At 43.4% G+C, this 26193-nt stretch overlaps 1 protein-coding gene across 4 annotated transcripts in view; it reads left to right on the top strand.

Annotated features, from left to right (window-relative positions):
• ADAMTSL1 (ADAMTS like 1) overlaps window positions 1-19742 on the top strand; it is a 475795-nt gene extending 456053 nt beyond the window's left edge. For all 4 annotated transcript variants that reach the window (XM_062208161.1, XM_062208159.1, XM_062208160.1 and 1 more), the window contains 4 exons: window positions 2957-3164; window positions 14874-14983; window positions 15610-15830; window positions 17247-19742. In XM_062208161.1, the coding sequence (XP_062064145.1) occupies window positions 2957-3164; window positions 14874-14983; window positions 15610-15830; window positions 17247-17353 (646 nt within the window). In that variant the 3' untranslated portion in view covers window positions 17354-19742. The remainder of the gene's footprint in view (window positions 1-2956; window positions 3165-14873; window positions 14984-15609; window positions 15831-17246) is intronic.
• Window positions 19743-26193: the final 6451 nt, after the last annotated feature.

Here is a 26193-nt window from a genome sequence, read left to right as displayed (position 1 = left end):
GAATGATTAATGTCCTTTTATACCCTTCCTGAACTGTAACACGGCCCATGCCATACCTCTCCTTTCTCAAACCCTCACCCCTAGCTCCTGAAAAATTGCTGAAATGTATATTTGGAAATAAAAGTTGATTGAAATGCAGGTCTGACATTCACCAGGGATATAAGAGGCTGGAAGACCGCCCTTGCCAAGCTGTGTGAAATGAAGAAGAGATCTTTAACCTGCCAGGAACTTGTTGATTTGATTTGGTGACGGTCAGAGTCAATCAACTCAATTTACTTCTGCAAATGAAATAATAATGGCTATGTCTTCTTGGGTTTCAGTGCCCCCAGGAGTTTTAAAACACCTCATGCCTGCTTCCTCAGGTGCTCTGCTCCTGTGGGTTGGAATTCTGCACACAGCCATCCCTCTCCAGGGCAAAGGAGCAGGGAAGTTGCCACAAAACTAAATAAGCCACAGATCCAGGTTCAGGAGGAATTTGCTCCCCTTCCGTGCTACAAGTCTCTCCTGAAAACCAGATGTGGAGCCAGTTGGCTAGGAAGTGGCCAGGGGCTCACCTTTGACTGGCTTTCCTTCCAGGCTTTTTGGGCACTTCAGCATCCTCTTCACAAACCTTAAGAGAACTGGCCAGTCCTCCCTTAGCCCAGATAGCTATTGCAACCATTTCATGATCATTCTTCCCACCCCTTTAATCCTACACACCCCTCATGAACAAACAAATCATAGTGTTTGTCTCTAGAATGCATTAAATAGCTGAAAATCACCAAATTATTCTCAAACTGTCCCATCTTCCTCCTCTTTGAAAAGTGCCCAAGGTTCACACATGGTAAGAAAATCCTGTATGGTCATTTAGAGACCAAGGACTGCAGAATGTTATTCAGATTATAAATTGGCTTTTAAGTCACAGTCTTGGGCAATCTCACTTCTGGGGACCCGAGTTGCTGTAACCTAATGTTCTCAGAACAATTTCCAGCACAGACACAACCAAGCTATTTGACAGCCAGCTATTTGCTGGATCCAAGACCTATAGACTGACTCCTAGAGGTAGGACATGCCTCCAGAAAGCTGGAAGGAACTTTGTATGTTTCTGAAGGCTTAAACAAAACCAAATGAGACATGAGTTAAAGGGAGGTAGAAACTACACTGAGTACTACCAGAAAAACCCTTGATCTACAACCCAGATCGCACCCTGAATCAGAAGGTGGCACAGGTTCGTATCTGACTTCCCTAGGGAACTGTCCCTGCTCTGCCATCCTGGGATGTTTCAGAACTGCAAGACAGTGTAACTAGCTGAAGAACTGTCTCCCAGAGTGTTCTGTCAGCAATCTCACGGACTTTGGGGACAGCTAAAGCAACTGTCAGATTATGAAGAGATATCAGAAAGGTGGTGGGAAAATTTTGGCACAACATAGTTCTGAAACACAGTGAGGGGGCCGGTGCTGTGGCACAGCAGGTTAACACGCTGGCCTGAAGCCATGTGGGTGCCGGTTCTAGTCCTGGCTGCTCTGCTTCCAGTCCGGCTCTCTGCTATGGCCTGGGGAAGCAGTGCAGGATGGCCCGGGTCCTTGGGCCCCTGCACCCACGTGGAAGACCTGGGGGAGGCTCCTGGCTTCGGATCAGTGTAGCTCCAGTTGTTGCAGCCAGTTGGGAAGTGAACCATCAAATGGAGGACCTCTCTCTCGGCCTCTCCTCTCTGTGTAACTCTGACTTTCAAATAAATCATTGAAGAAACAGTGAGCCAAGCTGCATCCTACAATCCTGGCATTCTGTATCAGAGCAAGCTCCCTGCTGATGTGCTGGGAAGACAGAAGAGATAGCCCAAGTACTTGACCTCTGGGCTCCAGGGTTTGGCCTGGACCATCCCTAGCAATTTGGGGAGTGAACGGAAGCTCCGTCTTCCTTTCTATCACTCTCCTCTTCAGATAATTTTTTAAAGATTTATTTGAAAGGCAAAGTTACAGAGAAACACAGGCAGAGAGAGCGAGGGCTTCCATCCACTGTTTACTCCCCAGATGGCCACAATGGCTGGAGCTGTGCCGATCTGAAGCCAGGAGCTTCTTCCAGGTCTTCCACACAGGTGCAGGGGCCCAAAGACCTGGGCCATCCTCTACTGCTTTCCCCCAGCCATAACAGAAAGCTAGTTTGGAAGTGGAGCAGCCAGGACTCGAACCAGCACACATATGGGATGCTGGTACTGCAGCTTTACCCACTATGCCACAATGCTGGCCTCAGTCCTTTTTTAAAAAAACTTTTGAAATCCATGCATAGTGTTTTCATAATATACACTGTTCAGGAACTTGTTGAAGGCCCCTTGTATGCATGGATTTCAGAGAAAAAAAAATACACCAAAATGGGCATTTCCATGAACATTTTTAAGTACCCTCATACTTTCAAGATATACTTTTCTAATCAGTTTTCCAAGTGTATTGGTTTTCTGAGGCTGCTGAAACAAATAGAAACATAGCAGTGTAAAAGAGCAGAAATACATTCTCTCACCATTTTGGAAGCATCACACCCCTTCAAAGGCTCTAGCGGGGAATCTATTCCTTGCCCCTTCCAGCTTCTGGGACTTCAGGTGCTCCTTGGCTCATGGCTTCATGACTCCAACTTCCGCCTCCATGGTCACACTGCCCCCTCCTCTTCTGTGTGTAATCTTCCTCTACCTTTCTCTTACATGGACACTCTTAGTAGGCATTCAGGGCCTATCTGGAAAATCCAAGATAATCTCATCTCAGAATCCTAAATTATGTCTGTAAAGTCCCTTTTCCCAAGTAAGGTAACAAACAGGTTTCAGAAATTTGACGGGGTAGGGAAGGGTAGCATCAGCCTCCAGTTCCAAATCAATACTGTGAAAAAGGCCATGACTCCAAGTGCCAGCTGTATGCTGAGAGGGTGTGCCTAGTTCCTTTCTCCAGGGCCTGACCCTTTGGGGGTTCCTGACACTTCTTCCTCTCCCCAGGTGGATGGTGACTTCCTGGTCTGCCTGTACCCGGAGCTGCGGCGGAGGCATCCAGACCCGCCGGGTGACCTGTCAGAAGCTGAAGGCCACTGGGATCTCCACTCCCGTGTCCAATGACATGTGCACCCAGCTCGCCAAGCGACCAGTGGACACTCAGGCCTGCAACCAACAGCTCTGTGTGGAGTGGGCCTTCTCCAGCTGGGGCCAGGTGAGGGACCAGTTCGGATTTTATTTAACAATTTGGACCCTGCCGCAGTACAAAGCAAAATGCCACCTCCTTTGTGATACCTGACCTGTCACTAACCCCATCCAGTAACATTCCTAAAGCCCAGAGTTTCTGATACTCTTCTCTCTACACATCACCCACACTGTGCAGCTTTCCCAATTGACCTCCCTCCACTTCCGTTCTCAGTTCAACACCTGTCCCTCCACTTCATTCTTCAGACTAACACTCCACCTGGGGTGCCTTTTCTCACTGGCCACGCTGGGCCTGATTGGACGTTCGGAGGACAGCCATCCTGGGACTGCAGTGTTGAACGGTGTTGCGTACTTAGAGTCACTGGGGAAACTTTTTAAAACAACCAACTTCCAGGCAGTACCTCCCAGAGATTCTAAGTCAATTGCTCTGTGGGGGGGAATCCAAGCTTGGGTAATTTTTAGAAACTCCCCAGGTGATTCTGATGTGCTGCCATGGTAGAGAGCTACCATTCCAAACAGGAAAAGTTGAAGGCTACCTGGTTTCACTTTGAAACCAACAACCTCTAGTCAATTCTCTGCCTAGAGGCTAACACAGAAAGTCCCAGTAGAGCTCAAGAGACAGGAGAAGTAGGCTCAGTTGCCCCCAGGCACCTGGGGATGATGGGACCTCCTCTGAATATAATGGAGGAACCAACCCTGATGACTGTCTGGAGAGGAAATTTTGGGGTTAGTTGTGATTTAAAAGTGAAACCACCACAAACTGAAGATTCTCCTAGAGGGGAGCCACCCTGAACACTGACAGACACCATACAATTGTACAAGTAGCCCGGGGGTAGGGTGCCAAGAGTGCCCTTACCATTTTTCTGTGTTATGGGCCAGGCAGGACTGAGCTCCATGCTAGAAGCCCAGGTTTGCTCCAGTTCAGATAGAGAAAGCCTCTTTGTGAGAGCTGCAGAATGTTCATGGAAAGTTCATATTATGAAAAAAATTGCATTTTCTTTGCTCCAAAATAAATGTGTATTTTTCCACGAGCTTTTTGAACTCATGCCCTTGTATGAGGCAAATAGTTGCCCTACTAAGCTGATCCCACCACTGTTTTAGGATATTATTCACAGCAAAGAAAATTGGGTATGGAAGTACTCGGGAGAAAGGATGAAATTCTATTTGTTGTTTTTCTCAAAGTCGGTACTCAGATTGATTGGATGGGTGGAGTTTAGCCTAGGGGTTATGAGATGTCCATGTCCCACATCAGAATGCCTGGGTTCCATTCCCAGCTCTGGCTCCTGAGCCAAGCCTCCTGCCACTGCAGACAGGGCGGCAGCAATGGCTCGAGTCATCTAAGTCTCCCACAAGAGTGGCAAAAACTCAGTTGAGTTCCTGCCTCCTGCATTGGCCCAGGGCATCTGCAGAGTGAATTTTGTAAAAAAACAAACCCTGTTGGAGCTCTCAGGGCATGGAAGCACTATCTGTCCGTTCTGATATTCAGGTGGCATTCACCAGCTGGGTAGTGGTTTGGTCACTCTGCCACTTGGCGCCAGCCCTTGACATTTCTGATTAGTCAGCCACAGTTTCTACATGGCTGTCATCTGAACCATACTATTAAGCTTGGCCAGCTGGGATACCCCGAAAGCAACAGTATCTTAATGCTTTGTGTAACTGTATGAACCAAGGTGACTAAATGTCCTGGGGCAATTTACAGCTCACCACTTATTGGAATTGGCTATCTACACATTACTGTATGTATGTCCCTCCACCTCTACCCCCAGGTATGTTCCTTGGAAAACAATTACTTGTAATTTTTTATTAAGTTAACACACTGTGGCCATCTCTAATGAAGATCAAATGTTATTGGCCACAGAGCTCACTTACAACTCATAAGCCATTCTATGTCCCAAGTGAGTCTGAGGCTAATGTTCACCACGGGCCAATCAACATGCTCCTTTCTAGGACCTCTACCAACCCCTCCTTTATTTCTAGTGACATAATGTATGTGCTTCATAATCAAAGAGGCATGAGCCCTCCCGTGCTCCCATGTCTGGGGAGATATCATCTTTCTCTTACCTAGGAAAGCCCCCTTCTGATAATTCTCATTCAGCCCAAGGCAGCTCTACATCCAGGCCCTCTGGCTTATTGGCATTTTGTGAAATTACAGATGGGAACATATCTGGCCGCCCATGGGAGATGCTTCAACATTGTGTCATCAAGGTCACTTAAGGGGACATATGGTGCACATTTGATCATTTACTCCCAATGACTCGTTTTCCTAACAGGGAGAAAAATATTGAAGCTTCATATAAGACTCTCACCCCTTTCTTTTAAAACCCTCTAGGCCAGTGTATCTCAAGCTTTAATATGAATCACCTTGAGATCTTATTAAAAATGAAAATTCTGATTTAGTAGTTCAAGGTAGAGTTTGAGATGCTGAATTTCTCAAAGCTTCAGAGACACTAAGTGCACTGGTCTAAGGGCCACACTTTAAAGAGTAAGGCTTTGAGACATTGTAAATTACATGGAATTTCTTGATCTCAGAACCTTTTTCTATGTTTATGTTGGAGGTATTGTTGAAATGTGCTCCAAACTGTAGATACACCCAAAACATCCACATTCCTCTCCTATGAGAATGAAAACTGTGATTATTTCTGACAAGAAAATCCTCTCAGAATAGTGTCATGCATGTCCCTTGAGTTTGTAAAAGCCATGATGATTTTGGTCTATGCAAAACTAAAACAACTTTCATAGCGCTAACACTCTGACTCCATGAAATAATTCAACTTCCTTGTTTTAATGCAATATACATTTATGAGTCACCTGTCTTGTCTGGGAAATGTATAGCATATAAGCATGTGTGAACAAATGAAGGCAAAAGCAGCCCCAAAATGTATTTAAGAGAGTTAGATAAAAACAGAACAGAATGTGACTAGCAAGCAGGTGCCAGGTCATGAAATGTCTTGCACAAGGAGTCCACTAGAAAGATTTCTAGCCATGAGAGACATGATCAGAACTATACTTTTGAAAGATTATTCTGCCAGTAGCATAGTGATTGAATAGGAATTTGACCAGACTGGAGAAAGAGAATTGTACTGTAGGTGAGGAAGTATGGTGATCAGAATGAATGCACTGCGAAATGGAAAGGCTGAGAAACATGGATTCAAGGATCCACTGGATAATAGGGAAGAGAGAGAGGAAGTCAGGGAACTTTCAGGTTGAACATCTGGATGGAAAATACAAAAAGAGAAAGGATTGATAAGATGTTTGTGAAATATCCAAGCAGAGCTGTTCATAAATAGATCTGGAACTGAAAAGAGCTACGCTAAACATGTCAATTCACAGTCATCTTTACATAAGAGGAAAAGTGAAACATGAAGAAAATGAGGACTAAACTCGGGGAAAAGATAACCCCAGAAAGAGGGAAAAAACTTAAAATTGTGTTCAGAGAGGAAGAAGGAGCAGTGGTATCCAAATGCATCAGGAAAGAACAAGATACAAAATAACCATTAACCAGTAATCCCTGGAACTTGACTGACAGGCAGCCATTAATCACCCTATGAAGATCAACTTGAATATGACACAAGGCACTGAAGTCAAATTAGCAATGGGTTGAGATACAGATCAGAGGGAATAGTGCTGCCAGGGACATATTATACCTTCAAGAAAGAATTCCTAGCTGTGGTTGGGGGACTTCAGCAACATAGAAGATTAGGTGCTCTAAGTCCTTGGAAACATTAAAAAAAAAAAAAAAAAAACTAGAAACTGAGCTAACCTCAAGCCCTGGAAATAGTTAATGATGATGGTACCACATGTGCTAATGCCACCGAATTGTACACTTACAAATTATACACTTAAATGGCCTTGAGGTTGACAAAGATTCATTAAAGTTAACAGAAAACTGTTTTTGAAGTACATAAAACTTTGGATGGTCATCAAAGAGACTCCTTATTATGTGAATAGAAACTGAAGCTCACAGAAGGAGAAAAAACATTGGAAAACTAGTAGCCAAAAGCAAAGAAAGTGGGAAGGAGGGGGACTCATGTCTACAGTATGTAAGGGAGAGGCACTGGAGCCAGATGGTAGCTAAGTTGTTCTGGTGATCATTTCCCCACAGAGGCACCAGTTTAAATCTATTCATGCACTGAGTCCTATTAACAAGAGCTATGGAAGTTAGGTGAGAGACTGCCGTGCCTGGTTTCATATACTAGTAAGAGTCGTCCCCATCATTCCTCCCCTAGCTCAAAGTAGCAAGGCGTGGAGAGAGATGTTTGCCTTCTACTCGAAAGGAGAGGGAATTAAGTCCAGACCTTGACTTGAAATCCACTACCAGGGCTGCCATGGTAAAAAAATCAGTGCCCAGTAGTGTCCCATGGCCCCTATTCCCAGCAATGACTGTAGAATTTTTGGATCTTCCTTATCTAGGCAACCAAGAACCTATCCCCACCACCCCTCCAGCAAATGGCAGAGCAAGTCTCCAGCCACAAGGAAGAAGGGCATTAAGGGAATTATGACTCTGTCTTGGAGTTCACAGCCGGGCTCACTGCTATTAGTGAGACCTAACACTTCTATCCAAAGACCAGTGCTCATGGATTGAGCCTCTAGAGTTGCCCCAGAAGCAGGCAGATATCTGTAACCCACTGGGATAGACTAATTTCAGTGTGGATCACCACCTTTTATGGTCCTGGCCTGTACACCCAAGACTGCACAGGGCGCAGTGATTGAGACCCAGCTACAACCCAGCTTAGTGCCAGCCACCTTTATCAACTTTCCTGCAACCTTGGGCAGACAGTAAGAAACCACAGGACTATGTCTTGGAAATCACTGCAGAGATGGTAGAACCAAAGACTTGGAAGATCCTGATGGTCCCTGTCCCCAGGCCAGTACCTAAGGATTGAGCCTCTTGACCTGCCCTGATACAGAGTCCCATGTCTCCAGTTGATCAGACTTACCTCCCAACCAGCATCACCTATAGCTGATGGCAGTGGCTTCTGGTTGTGAGTTCATCTCAACAGTTGGGAGATCAGAGTAGTATAGACTGCTCCTACCCCTGTGCTGTGCTGTCTGATGTGACCTAGCATTGCAGCTGTGATGTCCAAGTATAAGGAATCTAGGCCTACTATAGCCCCAGGAAAAGACCTGTAGTGATGGACTACCCCTTCTTAGACACCTCCCAGTGCATTCTGAACTGTATACCAACTGCAGACTTGGCACAAATCTGAGCTCAGAGCATGCTCTGGGACTGAAACAGTGACAAAACACCAACAGCAAACTTATAACAAACCTTGACTTAGGGTGCCATCTAGTGCTGACATACTAGTATCCATAGACTCAGAAACATAAGCAGGCTGCTTGGAATTTCTAGAATAGACACAAATAAAGTCAGATTATAGAGAGGGAAAAAAATCCTTTAATGCACAGATGATATAAGCCAACAAGCATCAAGAACTCTCAGAGAACAGTGACCTCACCTAAAGTACCAAAAACCAATGATCCAGGAGCTTATACTTCCAAATGCTCAAATGAAGAGTTTAAAATGGCTATGTTAAGGAAACTCTAAAGTTCAAAAGAATACAAATAATGTACAAATAATTCAAAGAATACAAATACTCTCACAGGGACCTTTGATAAGTGAAACTATTTTTTAAGTCAAACAGAAATATTTAAGCTGGAAAATATACTAAGTTTAAAAATGCAATCTAGGGCATCTAGAATAGATCAAACAGAAGAAAGAATCAGTGATCTTGAAGACAGGCTATCTGAAAATACAGAGCTGAAGAAGAAAGAAATGAAAAATAGTGAAGAAGGTTTACAGGCACTTTGACACAGCATGCAAACAGCAAATAGCCAAGTAACTGGAGTGCAAGAGTGACTTGCGAATGTCAAAGGGGTGTAATGTATGCTCAAAATTTCCCAAATCTAAAGAAAGATGAAACTATCCAAGCACAGGAAGGTCATAAATGACCAGACTGAACAACCAAGTCTACTGTAAGACTCATATTTCAAAGAGAAAAAAATTCTGAAAGCTTCAAAAGACAAGAAAAAAATACATAATTAAATCACAATTTGACTGTAGACTTCTCAGCAAAAATGTTACAGGCCAGGAGAAAGTGGCATGAGACTTTGATAGTACTAGAGTAAAGAAAAAAATTGCTACCCAAGAAGACTGTGACAAACAAAGCTATACTTTAGATATTAAAAAGAGAAAAGGCATTCCCAAAGGCTAAGATAATTATCACTAAACCTGTCTTGAAAGAAATACTAAAGAGAGTTCTTCAAACTGAAAGAATGAGATGGCTAATGAATAAGAAGAAATCAGAAAATAGGCAATTCACTGGTAGTAGTAGCTATACAAATTTAGACTGTTCTAATGTTCTAAGTAAACATGATGAGTAAACCACTCACATTTTTAATGAAGACTAAAAATAATATGAATAAGAGACAGAATGATGTAGAATGCGGATATCAAACATGGAAAATAGGAGGAATGGATGTAAAGAGTTCTTTATTAGTATTTATAACAGGAAAACAAACAAGAAAATGTTATTAATCAATGTCAAGTTGTTATTTCAAAAAAACAGCTTGTCATAAGCAAAAGATGGTCTTAAGCCTCATGGCACTATAGAGCAAAAATCTATAAATAGACTTACCAAAAAATAAGAAATAAAACATACTTCTAGAGAAAGTCACTTAAGCAAAGACTGTGTAAGATGGAGAAAGAAAAAAAGGAACCACAACAAAAATAGTAAACAGGAATCGAACAGCTTAACTATCAATAGTTACCTTAAGTGCAAATGGATTACATTCTCTAATAAAAGACTCAAAGTGACTGCATAATTTTAAAGGCCTAACTACATACTGAAATTTCAAAAACTTTAAAATTTTCTTAAATAAAAATAGAATAAAACAAGACCCAACTATCTGCTTCTTATGTTTAAGAAGCTCACTTCAGCTCTCAGGACACACACATAGACAAAGTGAAAGGATGGAATTCCATACAAATGGAACCAAAGAGAAAGCAAAAGTAATCTATTCAAAATAGATTTTTAAATCCAAATCAGCAAAAAAAAAAAAGGGGGGGGGGAGTGGAGGATCATTTTGTGAAGACAAAAGGTTCCATCCTGCAAGAGAAAATAACAAGTATGAATATGTATGTACCCAGCATCAGAACACCCAAATACATAAAGCAAATGATGGACTTGAAAGATGAGATAGACTCCACTACAATCATAGTGGGCTTTAACACCCCACTTTCAGAAATTAACAACTCCTCTAGGCAGAAAATCAAACCACAGAGTTAAATTGTACCCTAGATCAACTGGACCTAAGAGACATCAATAGAACATTCCACTGAACAGAAGACAAATAAGAATACATATTCTTCAATAGCAAATGGTACATCTCCAGTATGGATCAACTGTAGGTCACAAAACAAGTCTCAATGAATTTTAAAAAATAGAAATCATATCAGAAATCTTTTCTGACCATATGCAATAATTCTAGAAGACAACTATAAGAAAAACTTTGGAAGCTACATAAAAACATAGAAATTGTTTTAAACAACTTATTCCTGAACAACCAATGGATCAAGGAAAAAAATGAGGAAATTTTACAATTTCTTGAAATTAAAGTATAAACATAAATACCAAAATCTATGGGATACAGCAAATAGAAGCACAAAAACAAAAACCTATGGGATACAGCAAAAACAGTACTCAGAAGGAAATATATAACAATCAATGCATTAAAAAAAAGCAGAAAGATCTCAAATAACTTATCACTGTACCTCAATGAACCATAAAACTAAGAACAAGCCAAATCAAACGTTAATAGAAAGAAAGAAATAACAGAACACAAATAAATAATGTGAAGGCTAAATAAAACTTCAAAAAAAAATCAATGAGCTAGTCCTTTGACAACATAAATCTGAAAAATCTTAGCTACACTAAGAAAAATGATCAGATGAATAAAATAAGAGATGAAAAAGGAGAAACTGAAACGGATGTTACAGAATAAAGGACTATTGTTAGAGATTCATATGAACAATAATACAGCAAAAACTTGATAGCCTAGAAGAAATGGACAAATTCCTAGATACATATGCCTCACCAAAACTGAATCATGAAGAAACAGAATACCTAAATAGACAGCAATAACTAGTAGTAAAATTAAAGTAGTAAAAAATATCCCATCAAAGACAAGTCCAGGATGGTGGCTCCACTGCTAAATTCTACCAAACATTCAAATAAGAATTAACACCAATTCTTAAATCATTCCAACAACACAGGAGTGAATCTAACAAACCTATCATATGAGGCCAGCAAAACTTTGAAACCAATCATTGATCTAAATCTATGACCTGGGGCCACCTGTGTGGCACAGTAGGTTAATCCTCCACCTGTGGTGCCAGCATCCCATATGGGTGCCAGTTCTAGTTCCAGCTGCCCCTCTTCCAATCCAGTTCTCTGCTATGGCCTGGGAAATCAGTATAAAAGATAGCCCAAGTCCTTTGGCCCCTGCACCCACACGGGAGACCGAGAAGAAACTCCTGGCTCCGGATCGGTGCAGCTCCAGCTGTTGTGGCCATCTGGGGAGTGAACCAACGAAAGGAAGACCTTTCTGTCTCCCCCTCTCACTGTCTGTAATTCTACCTCTCAAATAAATAAATAAAATCTTTTCTTAAAAAAAAATCTATGGCCTGATATCTTCAAATTATTAGAGGAAATCTTAAGTACATTTTTCTAAAATTGAAAAAAGTTATGAGAAAATGACAGTGAGACACTGACATAAGCAAAGACTTTGTGGATAAGATCCCAGAAGCATGGGCAATAAAAGCAAAAATAGACAAATGGGATTACATCAAGCTAAGATGATTTTCACAGAAAAGGGAACAGAACAAAGTGAGGAGGAAACCACAGAATGGAAGAATGTATTTTCAAGCTATGTATCTGATAAAGGATTAATATCCAGAATATTTAAGGAGGTCAAGAAACTCAATAACAAAACAATCCAGTTAAGAAATGGGCGGCCGGCGCCGCGGCTCACTAGGCTAATCCTCCGCCTTGCAGCGCCGGCACACCGGGTTCTAGTCCCGGTCAGGGCACTGATCCTGTCCCGGTTGCCCCTCTTCCAGGCCAGCTCTCTGCTGTGGCCAGGGAGTGCAGTGGAGGATGGCCCAAGTGCTTGGGCCCTGCACCCCATGGGAGACCAGGAGAAGCACCTGGCTCCTGCCATCGGATCAGCGCGGTGTGCCAGCCGCAGCGCGCTACTGCAGCGGCCATTAGAGGGTGAACCAATGGCAAAAGGAAGCCCTTTCTCTCTGTCTCTCTCTCTCTCACTGTCCACTCTGCCTGCCAAAAAGAAAAAAAAGAAAAAGAAAAAAAAGAAATGGGCAAAGGACATGAACAGGCATTTTTCGAATGCTAAAATACAAGTGACTGAGAGAGACATGAAAAAATACTGAGGGTCAGTAGTCAGAGAAATGCAAATCAAAGCTGAAATAAAGATTCACCTCACCCCAGTTATAACAGTTATTATCCAAAAATCAAAAATAACAAATGCTGGTGAGGATATGGGGGGAAAAGTATCCTAATACCCTGTGGTGGGATGTAAACTAGTACAACCATTATGGAAGACAGTATTAAGATTCCTCAGAAATCTGAAAATAGGTCTATCATGTGACTCAGACATCCCACTCCTGGGAATTTACCCATAGGGAAGTAAATCAACATATGAAAGAGTTATCTGTACCCCCACATTTATAGCAGCTCAATTCACAATAGCTAAGATATGGAATCAACCCAGATGTCCATTAAATGATGACTGGATACAGAAAATGTGATATATATATATATATATACAATGAATACTACTCAGCCATAAAAATGAAATCCTGCCTTTTGCAACAAAATGGATGTAACTAGACACCTTTTTTTTTTTTTTTTTTTTTTTTGACAGGCAGAGTGGATAGTGAGAGAGAGAGAGAGAAAGGTCTTCCTTTTTGCCATTGGTTCACCCTCCAATGGCCGCTGCAGCCGGCGCATCTCGCTGATCCGAAGCCAGGAGCCAGGTGCTTCTCCTGGTCTCCCATGCGGGTGCAGGGCCCAAGCACTTGGCCCATCCTCCACTGCCTTCCCGGGCCATAGCAGAGAGCTGGCCTGGAAGAGGGGCAACTGGGATAGAATCCGGCGCCCCAACCGGGACTAGAACCCGGTATGCTGGCGCCACAAGGCGGAGGATTAGCCTGTTGAGCCACGGCGCCAGCCGTAACTAGATACCATTAAGCTTAGTAAATTAAATCACACCCAAAAAGACAAATATCGTTGTTTTCTCTGATTTGTTGAGCTAATATAGAAAGTTTAAAAAAAAAAAAAAAAACCTGAATATGGGGCCAATGCTGTGGCATAGCAGGTCAAGTGCTGGCATTCTATATGTGCGCTGGTTCGCATCCCAGCCACTCCACTTCTGATCCAGCTCCCTGCTAATGTGCCTAGGAAAGCTGAGGAAGATGGCCCAAGTGCTTTATTGCATATTAGGGTGACAATAAATAATAATACACCATATATTTATCTTTATAAAATCTAAAAGGATTTTCAATGTTTTCATTAGGAAGAAATGTTAACTGTTGAAGGAAACAGATAAGTTTACCCTGATTAATGTATATATAAACTGTATAATGTCCAAATATCACATGGTATCACAAAAGTATGTAACATTGCCATGTGTCACTTAAAAGTTTTAAATTTTGAGGCTGGCGCTGTGGCACAGTGGGTTAATGCCCTGGCCTGAAGCGCAGGCATCCCATATGGGTGCTGGTTCTAGTCCCGGCTGCTCCTCTTCTGATCTAGCTCTCTGCTATGGCCTGGGAAAGCAGTAGAAGATGGCCCAAGTCCTTGGGCCCCTGCACCCACATAGGAGACCCAGAAAAAGCTCCTGGCTCCGGATTGACTCAGCTCCAGCCATTGCAGCCAATTGGAGAGTGAATCAGCGGACAGAAGACCTCTCTCTGCCTCTCCTCTCTCTGTGTAACTCTTTCAAATAAACAAATGAATAAAAAAGTTTTAAATTTTTAATATATTAAAAGATTTATAAAATAAAAAGCAATAATAGAGAAACAAGAGTAAAATTGATTAAAAAGACATTTCACTAATGAGGTTGCCCAACTGAGGAATAACCCAATAAAAAGTTATTAAATTTCATTATTAACTAGGGGTATGCAAATCAAAGTAAGATGCAACTACACACTTACTATAATGTTTAATACTAAAAGTATATTACTATTTCAAAAGGTTTAAACATGGAAATCTCATATACCACAGGCAAGAGAAATTAGTAAAAGCATTGTTTAAACCTAATGTTTGACATTATCTCTGAGTGTATGCACTCTACATACATATTCAACAAAAATACATGTATATGAGCCCCAAAGATGTCTATGCCTATACATATTTCTTATGGCTAATCAGAGCGGGATGGCTTTCTTTCCTGGGCTACACATCCATTAGCCATTTGCTAGCAGAATGCCCACAGTCCACAGGAAAACTTACTGTCCCATGGTGGCACAAAAGAAACATGCCAGCACATGTCTCTTAGTTGGCTCAAAGAGGGGAAAGATAAACAATCTGAGGGCCTCCAACAAGACCCTGCCCAAGGCTGCTGTGTCCCACATAGCCTGAGCATTGCCGCCTCCACTCTTGACTCAACCCCTATCACGTCACTTCTTTCTGCTTCCCAGTGCAATGGGCCTTGTATTGGGCCTCACCTTGCTGTGCAACACAGACAAGTCTTCTGCCAGACACGGGATGGCATCACCTTACCATCGGAGCAGTGCAGTGCCCTCCCAAGGTAAGAGAAAGCCCTGTGCCTCCTTTTCCTAGGCCCTGCATCAAGAGCACAGAAAGATGGTAGTGAATGAATGAGTCTCCTGCAAACTTCTACCATCCCAGAGGTCAGATACCCTGCCCTCTCACCTGTATTGCCCCAGCCACTGGCCTTCCCAGAGGAAGATGTCTTAGTGTGCTTACCTGATGGGGCAGCCTGCACTTGCCAAATGAGACAGGCTGGGCTTTCCTTTCCTCTCTTGAGGATAAAGATGATCCAGGATGCTACTCCTCTAAAGGAGGTCTCAGTCTGTTCCACAAGGGATCTATACTAGCCCTGGGGTAGGCAGGAAGTAAGGCTGCCACAGGCTTTGCCTCTGCCAGCCTCCACATTGGATAGAACTCATTCATGGATCATGCAGAGCTGTAGACACTATAGAGAAAAGCAGACAGGGGCCCAGTTAAAGGAAGTAGCCTTCTTGCCATCTTATGGCCATTACATAATGTAGCAGAAGACAGAATGCAGGTCCTGAATGCTTCAAGTTCTTGAGTTACCCAATAGCTCTAGGATTGCACCATTGTCTTCAGATCTGCCCCCCACCCCCACCAACCCAGTCCAGCCCCCTTAGCTCTGCCATCCTTCTCCTGCAGGCCTGTGAGCACCCAGAACTGCTGGTCGGAGGCCTGCAGTGTGCACTGGAGGGTCAGCCTGTGGACCCTGTGCACAGCAACCTGCGGCAACTATGGCTTCCAGTCCCGGCGTGTGGAGTGTGTGCACGCCCGTACCAACAAGGCTGTGCCTGACCACCTGTGCTCCTGGGGACCCCGGCCAGCCAACTGGCAGCGCTGCAACATCACCCCATGTGAAAACAGTACGTTCCAACCCCAAAGAACCTTCTGCAAATTTCCTTTGGGGCACCGGGTGCAGAGGGCAGCCCCTGGGAAGGAACCTGAACATAGGGCATTGGATCAGGTTCCACGAGGATTGTGAGATGAGGCCAGAGTTGAGCATTGTCAGAGGGGTGTGGGTCTGTGTACCAAGAGGTGTTTACACAGGCCCAGGCCACAAAAGATGACAGATTATTCCCCAAGAGTTTCCACAGTCTCCCTCTGGCCCTCAGCTGGTGCTATTGGCCAAGTGCTGTATGAAATCATCCTCCAGGGTGCCCACAGGGCAGACTAAATAATGGCTCTCGGAGAGGCCAGACTGCCAGGGAGCGAGCACTGCAAATGCTGAAGAAGCATGCAGAATGCTTCCTGCTCACCCGGCCCAGCACCCATCACTGACCTGCTTATCACGGAAAAAGGACCTGCTGACCCTTCTTCCCAGCGCATGGTCATCCACAAGAACTTGCAAAGCCCCACGCCTTCATTTCACTCCCTCCTTCCACACATCGGCAGCCTCCCCAGCCCAACACCAGCATTTTCTCCCAGATCTGTTTCTTCTTCCTCTGAACCCAAAATTCAAATAGGAAGTACTTCCCACCAGGAAGAAGGCAAAGCTTGGGGCAAAGAATAGGAAATGAAAACAGTTTCCCAGTGCTGAGACAGATTCCCAGCAGGCAAATAACCACATTTCTTTGGATACCTGGGAGTTGCAGGACCTCTCTCCTCTGGTGTAGCACTAACTTGTGTTTGTGTCAGTGACTCATGATGTTCACATGATGTTCCATTCAGTGTTAAGTAGCTGAGACTGATTTACCAAACCAAATCAGCACCAATATTCAGGAACTGTGTCTTGTGCTCCATTACTGAACTGGAGTGCCATGGTATTGCATTTAAAGAATGATAAAGCAAGACAGGCTTAGGTTCAGAGTACAAGAAAAATGAAATTTAACAGACAAAAGCCGAAGTAACCAGGGATGATGGTATCTAACCAGGGCCTGACTTGGGTGCTCACTCAATGTGGGGCAGCATTCAGTTCTTCTAAGAACTATCCCACAAGCCCATGGGAAAAGTTGAGTTTGCCTAGGAGATGAGGTGGCCCCAAAGAGAGGGAGAAGATAAGCACCCTCGGGACCTAGAGGGGCTTTGAAAAAGAAAGCAAGGATGGGCCCTATAGTTCAGCCACACAGCTGCAGGCTGGTGCCCCTTCTGCTGTTGGTAGCCTAGAGGGCAAGCGGTGGAACTCCATGAAAGTGAGACCTGCCCAGAGGGACTGGGGAACTCTACAGCCAAGGCTGATCCCTGAGAGCATGCCCAGCCACACAGAGCAGCAGCACTGCGTCCATTAGCCACTGTTTCACATCTCCTTTCTGTCCCTTTCCCTGCCCTTCCTCCCTTCCCAGTGGAGTGCAGAGACACCACCAGGTACTGCGAGAAGGTGAAACAGCTGAAACTCTGCCAGCTCAGCCAGTTCAAATCTCGCTGCTGTGGAACTTGTGGCAAAGCGTGAAGACAGGGCATGGGGAAGAACTCCGCCCTGGCCACACAAAGGACTCATGCAACCACCTTGGACAGAACTTAAGCTTTCTTCATTTTATTTATTTATTTCCCCTCCCCCACCTCCACACACACCCTCTCCCACCACCACGCCCAGGCCCAAGGACCTCAGCCTGTTTTCTCTTTCAGTTAGCTGGAGGACAGAATGTTGAGATGGGAAAAGGACAGATGTCTCAAGGAGGTTGCAGAGCAGGCCAGGCACACAAAGGCACCCTCCCTGCAGAGCTGGCTCCCTCCCAAATCTGAGTCTCCAAGAGACCTAGGATGAGGGAGGCAGAGCCCCTGCAGACAGTAGGAGCCAAAGGGTTTGCAACGTATTGGTACAAACTTTGGACAACCAACTGTGTCTTTCCTGGAAGCACATTGTTAATGCAGGAGTCTGTGCTCCTCTGTCCCCTGTCTTGGCAAGGACAAGGGGGAAAGGAGGGGCACACCATGCTGAGGCCAAACCAACCAAGCCTGAACTCAGCTCTTCTGCTACAGGGCACAGAGACAAGAGAAGCCAAGATGCAGATAAGTAGGAGTACAGAAAAAGACAATCAAGGTAGGCTTAAAGCACACAATGGTGCAGGAAAGGAAGTAGTGAGGGGAGGGACAGAAGTGAAAAGAAGCCTGGACAAATTCTTTAGTGGGGAGGATGCGCAGGCAGGTGGGGTAGTAGGCTCAGAGGTGCGGCAGGGGCTTTCAGCCTGTGCTACTGTGGCGAAGCCAGCAGGAGGTCAGTAGTGCCGGATGGCTGCCTCTTGCAATGCAGCGTTGCCCAGCCCTGAGCTAACTGCTGCTGTGCACAAGCCAGGGCACGGGCATCCTGAGCATGAATAGACCAGGCTTTCTGCCTATGTGGTCTTTGCTGCTCTACTCCAGAGCCAGAGACTGGGGTCCACCTGTCAAAACTCGACTCATGAATCGATTTGCCAGAGAGTACCTACCAGGCTGTAGCAACCACTTCATTCCAGAGCTGGCCAAGGAACCGGGTGGGACAATGGGATAGGCCCTGCCTAACACAACCACATGTCTAGGGTCTGTGCCTCCCACCCGGAGCACAATGAGCTGCTGTAGATAGTATTTGTATGGCAGATGGGGGCTGGGTGATGAGGAGCTGTGGCCAAGCCAAAGGAGAGCTAAAGCTTCCAGACAGTCCTCCAAAGCCTTTCAACCCATCCCCTCCAAACAATGAGATTCTATAAACATTATGGTAATTACTATGTGCCAGTTTTGGGGATTGGAGAAATCCGTGAGCACAGCAACATACACACTTCAGCTATGCACGCATGTCAGCTACAGTGAGATGGCTGTAGCACAGTCAAGCAGTAGCACGTACACTTCGGGTCTGTTTGGCCAACTGCTCAGTCAGCAGAGCAGCTGTCGGTAATTCTTGCCCCTCCTTCAGAGTGGCCTCGGAGTGGTAGAGTGTAGGGAAGGGTACCCAACATCATCTACCCCGAGATAAACCACCCCTCACACACACGCAGGTAATGCCACTCACCTGGGGGCACCCCCACATCAGGGCTGCCATCTTGCAGTTTGAAGTTGAAGTTGGGAGGAAGAGAATATAAACCTGTCTTCCCAAGGTGAGCAATGGACACTTAGGGCAGTTCTCATTCTTCTTCACCACAAAAGTAGTCTCTAAGAAATCCTTTTACTAAAAAAAAATCATTGTAATGTTTATTTAAAATAAAAGAGAATGTTTTCTATGTATATCTTTTGTGAATATTTATTAGGATTTTCTTGTATAAAAAAGTGCAATATTAATAATTTGTACATTGTCATCCATTAAAAAAATAGGTATTTGGGGGACTTATTAACTTCCTGCAACTGTATTCCTGTAAACTCAGCAGCGATTATTGTATTTTCCCTATTTGTAATCAAAGCTGGTGTTTAACTCTTGATCCATTCACTGTGTACAGAATACATTGTAAAAGCTAATATGGGTACCAGGGCAATAGAAAGGATTCCTTGGTGGCACAATAGTTATGCATGGAATGATGAAGACTGATTCCATACTACTACTAATACGGCTGATGAGTTCAATAAAATCAATGGTCAATATTTACGTTTCCTAAATAACAGGTGTCCTCCAGCTCTGCCATTTGTCAGGTGGTAGCAGTGGGAAGTGGGTTTCAGGGCGAGCTGGAGAGCCTAGGCTTGGGGTGGAAGGCAGTGTGCTCCTTGCATGAGATGAATGTACATTTAATGTCTGTTCTGTGAATTGTGACTCAGCAGCACCACAGGATTTTTAGAGCTGCTGGATAATGTGGAAGGAGGCACTTCCTCCTCTAAAACACAAAACTGTATTTATATTTTTTGTACAGATAATACAGCCTATTTATTTAAATTATGTTGTCTGAGTCTCTATTAAGCTCATACTTCCCATTAATATATTATGTAGGAGGTGATAAAAGTCTATTAGCTGTGGGAAGGCATTTGGAATAACAGTTAAGACACTACTTGGGACACGTGAATCTCCTATCAGAGTGTCTGGGTTCAAGTCTTGTCTCCACTTCTGATTCCAGCTTCCTGCTAATGCACATCCTGGAAGGCAGCAGGTGACGGTTCTAGTGTTTGGCTCTCTAATACCTTATTACACATGGAGGAGACCTGGAGTGAGTTTCCAGCTCCTAGATTCGACCTTGCCGAGCCCTGGATATTGCAGTCATTTGGAGAATTGAATGGCAGATAGCTTAACATATGCATTTTCTTTCTTTCTCTTTCTCTTTCTCTCTCTCTCTCTCTCTCTCTCTCTCTCTCTCTCTCTCTTTCTCTCTCTCCTCCTCCCTCCCCCCCCGTGTGTGTGTGTGTGTTATATGTATAACTCTCAAAAATTTAATTATTTAGAAAAAAATCAATTGAGTGGTTCCCAGCCTGTTATGTGTGTTTAGCAGAAATTGAAGAATTACAGCAGACAGTTTTGCAGGGGACGCTGGGACCCATGCCTAAAATGGCCAGCTCTGTAAATGAACTCACAGAAACCACATTTGTAGATGTGTACACATTCAGGCTGAGCACCACCAAGTGAGCTAAGCAATCACCTCATTTACAACCAAAAGTGGTAGGAAGACGGGAGCCACAGTACCTTCAGTAAGAAAAGCAATGTGGCATCTCTTGAATAGAGTGGTGTCTCCACTCCTGGTCATGCTTTCTGCCAACAGCAATATACACAGTGCAAAAAGACTAACCTTTATAGATCACTACTACATTTACTCCTAACATTAACTCAATGTTTTTTTTTTTCCTTTTGCATATGGGTACAAGCCCACAATCATCCAACTTGTAGAACCAGGACTCAAAACTCAGGCAATCTAACTCTAGACAAAGGCTTGCCTCTCCCCACTGTGCTGCCTCTTGCCTATCTGTGCTCTGCTGACCATGCCCACAGCCACATTGACATGCAAGTCATTCTTCCCTACTGCATTGAGGTTGGCAGAAGGAAACAGTGGGACATTTTTTGGAGCTATTTCTTTCTCTTATTCAAAAATCAAATCCTTTGGCATCATAGAGCTCCTAGCTCCCTATTTTTAAAGCATTTTCATAGAAATAAAAAAGCTGCTGTGGGAAACAGAGGACCAAAAGAGAAAAAAAAAAAAGGAGCACGTTTGTAGACTTCTTTTCATTTATTTGACAGGCAGAGTTATGGACAGTGAGAGAGACAGAGAGAAAGGTCTTCCTTCCATTGGTTCACCCCCCAAATGGCCACTTCGGCCGGAACTTCGCCGATCTGAAGTCAGGAGCCGAGTGCTTCCTCCCGGTCTCCCATGCGGGTGCAGGGGCCCAAGCACTTGGACCATCCTCCACTGCCTTCCCAGGCCACAGCAAAGAGCTAGACTGGAAAAGGAGCAACCATGACTAGAACCTGGAACCCATATGGGATGCCAGTGCCGCAGGCGGAGGATTAACCAAGTGAGCCACGGTGCCAGCCCCTATAGACGTCTTCATAAATGAGTTGTAGTAAAAGGGCAGAATGTCCCAAGCCCCAGTGATGTGCACACAGGAACCATCATGAGAGATGCTCCAAGGATCCACAGCCCAAAACCCAAACTCCAGCCTGGTTTCCAACAACTCACCCCAGCACATCTCGTTCCTGTTTGAATTTGAACAGCATGAAAATTTAACAGCTATTCTTGAAATTCCAATTATTTTCTAAGAAGTTTTTTATTTTTCTTTCAATAGAGAAAAAAAAAAGCCAGTACCAGAATTAAACTCACATACCAGCAACTAAACAATATCCCACAGAGGCCCCTGGACAGGGGCAGTGGAGCTGGAGATGCCAGAGCAAAAACCCAAAGAATCTCAAATGGTGGGAAAAGCTCAAATAGAACATATGGAAAGTTTTCCATCCAAAATCACAGACTTCACCAGGGAGAAAAAGAGGTTCCTACCAAGATGCCACCTACCAAGATGCTACCAACCACAGTAAAAAAGTTTGGAATCTTAATCATGGGCCAGTATTGGGGTTGTAACTCCTCATACGAGTTCCTACCTCCCCTCTAAGTTTCAAGACATTAGTAAGAGGAGCCCAGGAACTCTGGGGGCCCATTGAAACCAGAATAGTCAACTGTCACCAAAGTTCATTCATGCCTCAAGTTCCCCATCTGCAAAGTAGGATAGCTCGTAGAGTAGGGATGTTGTGAGAGAACTGGTTAACACATAGTGACAAAAAATAAGGGTATTGACATGTCGCTGAAGCACTCACTGAAGGTTCATTGCTATTACCACCACCATCCAAGCTACCTAGGAACAGACAGGGAGATTAAGGGCAGAGTTGGCAGCATCTTTACTGGTTCACATTATTTTCCATTATTAGCACTGAATAACTCTCCTATGTGTTTCCTTTTTTTATTGAGAAGGAAATTAATCATCCCTTCAAAGTTCAACATTACACAAGAACATAAACAAAGGATATGTTAGTGAACCAAGTTCCACGTCAAGAGAAAAACAGTTCAGTCCATTAGCTAACTCAAAGAACTTCCAAAATACTAAACATCCAGAAATACTGCCCAAGACAAATTTCATCTTATAATCCCAATGTGCAACCTGGTCTCAATTTAAAATACCCAAATGTACATGTAAGTACCATTTTCTTTGAGTTGCCAGAAAACAAGAAGAAATACTCAGTAGCAAAAATATACATATAAAGTAAAAGCTAAAATTAAGGACGTCTCATTTGCCAAGTGGTAGAGTTTTTTATAAACAACATGGTCCTATCCCCTTGCTTCATTCTGCAAATAAACCCAAAGGAAGTAATCCAATTTTATTAATGGTTCTCAGCTAACACAGACCAGTCAGATTGAATAATCTATCTGTGAGACTCCCAAAGTAGTCAGAACCATCCACAGAGGATAAGAGAATGGTTGGGTAGAGGAAGAGATGGAGCTCTTGGGAAATAATCCAATGAAAACTGACCTGTTAACTCAACTAATGAGAAGGGGGGGGTTAGAAAGCAAAATAAAGCATAAGCCACTGGAGGTAGTCTCTTTCCATCCCTCTGTTTGTTCAATAACCAACTATAATTTAAAGAATTCAGAATTCAGACTCGGTATACACTGAAGGTGAGTTAAACCAAGAAAGGGTATCTACCCACATCATACACACACTATCAATTAGGAAAAGCTTTGAAGAGTAAAGAAATGAATATCCAATGTGTTCTACCAATCCTCTAAGTTTAATCCAAAATTATTGTCTTCTCCATCCCACTCACCCAGCCTGTTCACTGGGAGATGCTTTTACAGGCCAAATGTTCATGAGTTGGTCAGGGGCTATTATCTTTAGCTTCTTATTTATAGCACCCCAAGGTTTTCAGCTATTTTGTTGCTATCCCTAAACTAGAAGGCAGATATTGGTAATCAGGCCTTTGCTTACAAGAGCTGTGCTGTCGCCCTGCTTGTCAATTAAAGGTCTACAACTTCACTCAGGCGGATTCTACAAAGCACCTGGTTCCAATCAACCACATGTGTCACGCCTCTGATAACACAATATACAGATGTCACTCACCTCTGTTTTCAAAAGGCAAAATCCATCTTCAATCAAGTATTTCCCAAGCTGCTCCTAAAGATATACTTTATATATATGTAAACAGAGTTAAATGTACAATTTTATGTGAGGAGAACACAGACAGTAGAAAATGGTTCTCCTGCTGAACGTAAATAATATTTGTTTAAGCAGAATGCATAGGGCCTGAGAGAGTGCACAGTCAGCATTTAGACCAGAAAGCATGTCTGGGAAATCTGCCTCCTCCTCCAGAGCTCCATGATGGCCCCAGGATTGACCTTGTTACAAATCCTATGAAGGATAGTAGACAAGTAGTGAACACCTTAGCTCTCAAGTGAGCCACTCTGGGGAATATCTGATGGTCAAACTTGGGAGCACGCTGAGGAATTGTGTCATAGGCTTGATTTTCTTCCCCTCTACTCCATCATTTTTTCAATACAATAAAGGGGCCAGGAAATGACTTAGCTGGAGTCAGTGAAGGATGACAGTCATTTGATCAGTCACCATGTTCTATCCCATAACTGGAGCTCAGCATTTCACAATGCCAGGTTGTAGAGTGGACATCAGTCCTATGGACTCCTGAACCAATATCTTCAGCTTAGATGAAGAGATTGACACCTAACTGAGAGCAGACCCCTCAACCTAAATCCTCCATCCCCTCTACACCATAAGGTCTTGCCTTTACACTTAGGTCCAACAGGGATGGAAAGCAATTCAAGTCTTCATCTGGTCCTAGTGGTCTCAGTCTTCCTCCCCCCACCACATTGGCCTCCATCCTTCTCATTTCATCTCCTGCACTCCCTGATGTTTTCCCTTCGTGTACCTTTCCTTTTCCTTACTGTGGTGTACACTTCCTAAGAGCCAACTCTGGGCCTTGGAGTCACAGAGAGCCTATGCCTTGCTTCAGGAAGCTCACCATCCATTCAGGAAGCAGACACATCCCACAACAAATGACAGTGTTCCCTTCTTCATTTTTGAAGTCCAAGTTCTGAGAATCTTCAGTTCTTCTTCCTCATTAGATTTTTCATACAGTCAGCTCCCAGAGATGGCTCCCTTTAGTCCTAACCCCTCTTTCACTGAGGCTTCTGCAAAGGTCTTCCAGCTGAACTCTTCAAATCTACCCTTATGTCCTTCTATCTACTTTCCATACAGCAATTATAATTATTGTTATATTGCCTGTAAATGTCAGTATAAACTTATGTATAACATTGACCTAAGTCTATTCCCAATAGGAGCAGTTAGTTAACACTTTAAAATACCCTGTCACACATCCACCCTCCAAAAATGATTACTGCAAGAATTTAAATATTAGTATCTAAATCTGTACAAGAGAGCTCATTAACTACACACTAGTAAAATGTGCACTCCTGGAGAACTGCCAAGAGTATACAACCACCATTGCCATTGTATAAATAACTAAAGAATTCAGCTGCTATGGTTTGAATATGTCCCCCACAAAATGCAGGTGCAGGCAATATGATGGTATTAGGAGGTAGTACCTTTAAGAGGTAATTATATTATGAGGATCCGCTCCTCATAAATTGTATAAGGAGTCTTTATAAAGGGGCTTGACTGAAAGAGTTATCTCTTTGCCCTTCTACCATCTTCCATGTGAGGACACAGCGTACCTTCCATTCAGCGAATGCAGTATTCCAGGCTTCATCTTGGAAGCAGAGAGCAGCCCTCACCAGATGTCAGAGACTTGGACTTGGAATTTAGTCTCCAAATGTTAGAAATAAGTATCTGTGCTTTAAAAATTCCCCAGACCATGGTGTTCCTTTATGACAGCACAAAGACATAAGCAAGCCCAGCAGCCCAGGGCTCAACATGTAGAGCTGTCTCCAGTTCTGTGCACCCAGCTTTAATCTGACTAGAGATGCTTTTGGCTGGTATTACAATAGGAATGCTCCCTTGGGAGCAGCTGCATGTTTGTCAGAGTAACAAGTGCTGACAACAGAACTAATTCAAGTTTGAGAAGCAGGTTAAACAACTTCTTCGGGCCATTCTATAGCATGTATGCCCATGCTGGAATCTGGTCTCACTGTAACACAGCATTGTAGGTAATAGTACCATGTGATTGGAGACACAGAGCTCTAGCCTCTCATCAGTGGAGCTGCCCATCTACACCAAAATAACCTGTCCCATGGTTTTTATTTATTTGCATGATTTTCATAAATACAATTTTAGGAACATAGTAATTTTTGCACCATACGCACTTTCCCAGCCACACTCCTACCCCTCTTTCTCTTTCCTCTCTTGTTCCCAGTCTTGTTTTTTACTAAGATCTATTTTAACTTTATACACAGAAGATTAACGCTATTCCAGGTAAAGAGTTCAACACTTTGTATGGAAAAAAAAAAAAAAAGAAGAAGAGGGAAAGAAAAACAAAAAATTAAAAACAAAATACAAGAACAAAAACTTTCTCAACAGTCTAGATAAGGGCTGTTCAGTCACTGCATCTAAAAGGTAATTTCACTTTTTTATTTTTAAAAGCTTAATTATCATTAAAGAACCACCCAAGAATGATATATTTTTTGCGAGTACTTAGACATAACTATTTTTTATGAGACATAAGAATAGCCTCTACTTAATACACTAAAATGAAACAATTCTTTGAGAACAAGTTTTACTATTAAGTCTCACAATACAATTATTTGAGGACAGAGGTCTTACATAGGAAGTTAGTGTACAACGACTCCTGTTGTTTATTTAACAATTAATGCTCTTATGTATGATGTCAGTGATCACCCAAGGCTCTTGACAAAAGCTGTGTAGGCTAAGGAAGCCTTTTGAATCCACAAACTCCTT

The sequence above is a fragment of the Lepus europaeus genome, chromosome 12 (assembly GCF_033115175.1).
Source record: "Lepus europaeus isolate LE1 chromosome 12, mLepTim1.pri, whole genome shotgun sequence".
Lineage (NCBI taxonomy): Eukaryota > Metazoa > Chordata > Mammalia > Lagomorpha > Leporidae > Lepus > Lepus europaeus.
This window is presented reverse-complemented; position numbering and strand designations above follow the sequence as displayed.